Raw genomic sequence first — 6,483 nt, 5'->3', positions numbered from 1 at the left:
GGGGGGGGGGGGGGGGGGGGGGTGAACAGAGGCGGATATTGATACGCTGTCATGTTGGTGTCCTCTGACTTTGAGAATCAGAGTGATGTCCTGCTGCAGAGCTCATTGATCTACTGTAATGGCGGCAATGGCTCGGGTCAATAGTCAACTGGGTGTGTGTGTGTGTGTGTGCGTGTGTGTGTGTCTAAGTGTGAGACAGTGAGGCAGAGAAAATGACCTTGATTCCAATTCTTGGCTAACATTAAATAAGCCTATGAATTACAATCTTTTACAGCCGAGAAAGTCATATTTGTTATTTACTTTAAAATGTGAGTGCAATATTCAGGTATTTGTAATTTACTTAATTTATTTCATTTTCAATTTTTCAGTTTCTAGCCTTAATGCTAAGCTAAATCCACCTACACATGATAGACGTTCGGTTGATTTCCTACGGGGGAGGGTGGTGACGCCCAACTAGTCGCACCGCTCGGATTTGTTGCTTTGCGCTGCGCTCAAAGTTCGAATTATTTCAACTTTGACCTGTTGCCCCTGACCTTTTAAAGCCCAACCAACGAGGTAACCGTGACCTAGCAACGGGAAATCGCTTGGTGACGAACACCTGCGCTGCGCCTTGCTCTCTGAGCTTTGCTCTGCGATTATTCCCAGCGGTGCGCAGAGAGCAAATCGCGTCACCGTCTGCTGGCTGTAGCTTCATATCATCACTGTCGGGCAAATACCTTGTATGTCCAAAAATAATGTTTTCAGGAAATGAACAAATTGAGCCATCTTTCTCAGACGCAGTCACCTTATATTCACCTTTTTTGTAAAACCCACTGACAGACGGAAAGGGTGACCAATAGCATGATTAATGGGAAAACAATCAAATGATGGGGCGACCTTTAGCTCCCCCGATAGAGTGGGCGTGCGCCCCATTGTAGGCTGAGTACTGGGCTACGGCCTGGGTTTGAATCCGACTTGCAGCCCTTTGTTCTGCACGGCGCTCTCGCTCTCCTCCCTTTCCTCTCTGTCGCTATCACTATCGGTCTAATAAAATGATAAAAATAAACAAAAGCCCCCAAAAAATAATCTTTCAAATATAAAATTAAAATGATGAAATACGGAGATACAAAGGGGTGTGTGTGTGTGTGTGTGTGTGTGTGTGTGTGTGTGTCTGTGTGTGTGTGTGTGTGTCTGTGTGTGTGCGTTACATTGAGTGCTGACTCACAGGCTGAAAGTGCCTGCCATTTCTGAATACATTTCCTTTCTTACTGACCCCACCTTTCTCTCTCTCTGAACCCTCCAAGACACACACACACACACACACACACACACACACACACACACACACACACACACACACACACACACACACACACACACACACACACACACACACACACACACACACACACACCAATCTGTCAAGTTGCCACATTGTCCACAGTGATACCACCCTGACATTTGCATCGGAGAAAGGACAGGGAGGGAAAAGAGGGCAACGAATGAGAAAGAAGAAGAGCGCTGAGCCGTTAACTAAGTGAGGCATTAAAATATTCGCACTCAGCAGCTACTGCCTGATCTCATGATGTTTAATGCTCTGACACAACCGTATAACAGCTCATACCTACACTAGATGATTCCTCAGACTCTTAAGGGCAAGTTAAAAGTGACCTGTCATGTAGATTACACAGATAATTTGGATTTGGCCACCTTCAAGACCCTTAAAAATAAGGAACAAAATGTGCTTACGATAGAGAGGAAATTATGCATTTATAATCCATACTGTCAGCGAAAAGCGTCATCAGTCAACAGGGGACGGTGGCGTCTGTCTCAGCAGCCTGGTTTGGACCAGGGGCGAGAAGTTGAGGTCAAGTTTTCCTCTTAACAATGTTCTTGTCAAAAGATAATGAGTGTGCTTCCACGCAGTGAAAATGTCTTCAGGCATGCACGTTGCAGAGCAGACCACACTCATGTTACACATCACAGCTCGTCCACAGTCAGGCTCAATTAACACCCTGTTTTTAAAGCAGCTGCACGAGTAGACGGTGCCCGTGCACTCAGACATGACCGGCAGATGTTTAACAGAGGTGCGGGTACAGCAGTAGGTGCGTTAGAGCTGAAATAAATCACGGATAATCAAATTAGCTTCTCTCAGAGCTTTTAAAAGGAGTGGCTCCTCGGCTGTGGCACGCTGTCGGGCCGTTGAGTGGACGGTGTAATGTCTGGACTTCTTCTCTCTTACAGGCAGAATGATGCCCAGTGATTCTACAGTTTTATGTTGTGTCATGCATTGACGCCAGTTTGTACATTTCACACGGCCATTTTTTAATTTGCCTTCAGTGTACATTTCCAACACAAGATTTTACACAAAAAATATCAAGTTTAATCTGTAACAGAATGATACATGTTTCATATTTTACAAGGAGCAGCATTTCATCATTGATTATTGCCCCGTGCCACCCAACTTAACCCTCATGTTGACCCGTTTTCCTATAACTACCCAAAATAACATGATTGATTCCACACAACGCTCTTTGGCAAGTACAAATTTCTACTTTCATTAATTTTGGGGCGTCTTATTCAATTTTATAGCATTTGGAGAAAAAAATGAAGTGTTTTTGAAATAGTGTTGAGTAAAAGTTGACATAGTCCAGTCTGTGATTATCCATCAACATCCATTCCTTCAATTTTGGTCTAAATAATTCCTAATTTCTACTTTTCTATTCAAACATCAGGTATAATTTCCTATAAATGAGGTTTGTTGACCATAAATTCCAAAAATAACTGTAAAACTAGTTAATAAGTTAGTGTAACGTAGTGTTAAACATCCAAAAAAAGTGACAAACATTGAAAAAAGGACAAAAACGTAAGAAAAAGTATAAAACATTGATTAAAAAGCGTCAATAAAAGTGCTGATTTGCAATTTTGACAGGAAGACAACATAAAGGTTAAGAGATCCTAGAGTTGTCCTTCCCAACATACTCAGAATAGCAATGCTCATGTTTAGCAGGTATAATCAAAGATATTCTATAGTTAAAGATCAAAGGTAAGGTTAATATTTTAAATAAGAGTGTATTTTTTTCCTACCACAAAGTACATTTCAGGCAGTGCCAACAGTATGAAATGGTACACACTTTCCCCTGTTGAAATTTTGGGAAAGAGACTTCAGATCCAGTTATTAGGGGACCACTAAGGTCTATATAAAAGAGACTTAGATACAGTATTAGGGACCACTAAGGTCTATAAAAGAGACTTCAGATACAGTATTAGGGACCACTAAGGTTATATAATAGAGACTTCAGATACAGTATTAGGGACCACAAGGCTATGTAAAAGAGACTTCAGATACAGTATTAGGACACTAGGTCTATATAAAAGAGACTTCAGATACAGTATAGGGACCACTAAGGTCTGTATAAAAGAGACTTCAGATACAGTATTAGGGGACCACTAAGGTTTATAAAAGAGACTTCAGATACAGTATTAGGGACCACTAAGGTCTATAAAAAGGACTTCAGATACAGTATTAGGGACCACTAAGGTCTATATAAAAGAGACTTCAGAGCAGTATTAGGGACCACAAAGGTCTATATAAAGAGACTTCAGATACAGATTAGGGACCACTAAGGTCTATATAAAAGAGACTTCAGATAAGTATAGGGACCACTAAGGTCTATATAAAAGAGACTTCAGATCAGTATTAGGGACCACTAAGGTCTATAAAAAGAGACTTCAGATACAGTATTAGGGACCACTAAGGTCTATATAAAGAGACTTCAGATGCAGTATTAGGGACCACAAGGTCTATATAAAAGGACTCACGATACAGTATTAGGGACCACTAAGGTCATATAAAAGAGACTTCAGATACAGATTAGGGACCACTAAGGTCTATATAAAAGAGACTTCAGATACAGTATTAGGGACCACTAAGGTCTATATAAAAAGACTTCAGATACAGTATTAGGGACCACTAAGGTCTATATAAAAGAGACTTCAGATGCAGTATTAGGGACACAAAGGTCTATAAAAGAGACTTCAGATACAGTATTAGGGACCACTAAGGTCTAGGATAAAAGAGACTTCAGATGCAGTATTAGGGACCACTCAGGTCTATAAAAGCATACAAAGAGCACCATGTCATGGGACCTTTAAATCTCTTGCTTTACACTGACTAAAAACACCAATTAGATGACTGGAGTTTGGTGCACACGGCAGAATTGTAAACAAGGAACAATAGTGGTAATGAAACACAGAATTTTTGCTGTGCTGTTTGAATAAATATGTCGGTACACTAAAAGATAAAGATTTGTTTTTGTTTTGGGAAAAATCAAAACTCAAATTCCTCGTTATCTCTGAAACACTGAGACAAACATTATGTTTTTCCCTTATCTCATTGTTACTCTTTTAACGGTTACATAAAATATGTCGGTAACTGATTTTGTTCTAATGTTAAAAAAGTAAAACGGACTTAACAGTGGCGTTATGTTTAACGTATTTGTTGCAATATGTAGAGCTTTATGTTGGTGCATCTTCCCCAAATAAAGCCATGAAAACAGAACTGCTTCCTCTGGTGAAACCAGCTCGTCCCTGAAGCCACAGTTTGCTCGTGCACGTTCCTGCCCATCATGGCAAGTCATGAAATGATCAAACAGACATATTCGAGGAAAAAAACTGTTGCATTCACGTCACAAGTTGACAGCATTTGATTATTGCCGACAGGAAATTTGGCCTCTGCCCTCTGTCAGTTGGGGGATTTTACACTCTGAGGTTAAGAGTCGACTGCTTTTCAAAATGTGAAATAAAAAGGAAAAGCTTTTGCAGCTTTTTAAAATACAATTGGGAAAATCAAAAATGGGGGAAAACAAAGCACTTAGCAAGCACTTTGAAAACCTTTAGTTGCTAGGGAACAGATACACCGATGTGATTGGTGCAGCTCGGCTACAAGGGCGTGGTTATTGAGCAGAATTACTCGATGCCAGAGTACCTACCAAATTCAAATTGTGCTCTCATAAGAACTCTGGATTTCCAGGGTAGCCTACCCCAGCTTTAAGGCCCGAATTTTAGAAATTAATAAATTGCGAACAGTAATTCAACATTTTATTGAAGTTTGTTGCTTAAAACCGTTTCTCTTGACAACCCTTGTGTTGTCCTCGGGTCAAATTTGACCCATTTTCAGGTTTTTCATCATAAACAAATTGCCTGAAAATTTCAACATTAGAAATATCAAATAACTTTGGAAAAAACATTTAAAAAAAAAGCACCCACATCATTGAAAAAGTGAGAAAAACGTCAGAAAAAGCCATAACTTTTTTTCATGGTTGACGGGAAGACAACACAAGGGTTGAGACAATGACCAAAATGCATGACACGTGCTTTCAGGTGATCGTTTGCTTTCGTGTTTCGTCATTAAGATAAGTCATCGTGTAACCCACCTGTGAGCTACTGTTTGGGACGATGTTTGCAGTGGCTCAGCGCTGCTTTCAGTCCAGCGTGTTTCCAGCTGTGCTCCTGTCCTCAGGCATCAGTGTCTCGCTCCTCTTAGTGATGCACTTTTTTTGGCCTTTGTGTCCGAGCTGCGTTTTTACTTTGCATGCCACTTATACTCTGCTCTCTGTGTGTGTATGTGTGTGTGCGTGTGTGTGTGTGTGTGTGTGTTTTGGGTTCAGGATTAGGTGGATGATGAACATATCTGGCGGCCCCCCAGGGGAGGAGCTCACGGATGAGGAAAAGGAGATCATCAACAGTGTCCTGGCTCGGGCGGCCATGATGGAGGCCATGGAGCATGAGAGGATTGAGTGAGATGGAAAACTATTGTCTCTGTTGCACGGAATCACATCAGTGGACCGTGCAGAGATGCTTACCGTGCCGAATGACTGTTGGTGCAAAACCTGTGCCAAGATTGTGTTTTGTGCTCACATTTATTTACATGTGTTTTGTCAGGCGTCTCTCCAGTCGCCTGCATAACATCAAGAAGACGGCATGTGGCAACGGACAGTCACACTGTCTGCTGTGTGGCGCGTCCTTTGGACCGCAGGGGGTCACAGCTGTCCTCTGTGTGCAGTGTAATAAAGTAGGTGGATATTTCTATTCTTCCAAACCATTGTTTATGCCTACCTTATACGACCCACATGAGTTATTCCTAAGTGAGTCACCCTAGCGGTGACAGGAAATACCAACTCACATCTAAACCAGAGAATGTATGGGACAAACACGTTGTGAAATGTGGCAGTTTGGTTAGGCTTAGGCACAACTACTACTTGGTTATGTTTAGGCACCAACACTTATTGGTTAAGTTTGGGACAAAAGATTGGGATTTGGGTTAAAAATTCAGACACTACTTCAATTCCAGTCACACATATGTTGCAGAGTGTGGCTCCATTTGTTCCATCCATCCATCCATCCATCTTTGTCCACTTATCCGGTATCGGGTCGCGGGGGGAGCAGCTTTAGCAGGGGACCCCAAATTTTCCCAAACCAGCTCCGACTGGGGGATCCCGAGGC

At 41.6% G+C, this 6,483-nt stretch overlaps 1 protein-coding gene across 3 annotated transcripts in view; it reads left to right on the top strand.

The window, feature by feature from the left end:
- Window positions 1-6,483, top strand: part of rph3aa (rabphilin 3A homolog (mouse), a) — a 35,269-nt gene that overhangs the window by 14,610 nt on the left and 14,176 nt on the right. For all 3 annotated transcript variants that reach the window (XR_004335563.1, XR_004335562.1, XM_032539173.1), the window contains exons 2-3: window positions 5,649-5,777; window positions 5,923-6,052. Coding sequence is in view for 1 of the 3 variants with exons in the window: in XM_032539173.1 (XP_032395064.1) it covers window positions 5,659-5,777; window positions 5,923-6,052 (249 nt within the window). In the remaining 2 variants the exon portion in view is untranslated. The remainder of the gene's footprint in view (window positions 1-5,648; window positions 5,778-5,922; window positions 6,053-6,483) is intronic.

The sequence above is a fragment of the Etheostoma spectabile genome, chromosome 16, assembly GCF_008692095.1.
Source record: "Etheostoma spectabile isolate EspeVRDwgs_2016 chromosome 16, UIUC_Espe_1.0, whole genome shotgun sequence".
In the NCBI taxonomy this organism is placed as follows: Eukaryota; Metazoa; Chordata; class Actinopteri; order Perciformes; family Percidae; genus Etheostoma; species Etheostoma spectabile.
Note: the sequence above shows the minus strand (reverse complement) of the source record. Positions and strands in the feature narration are given on the sequence as shown.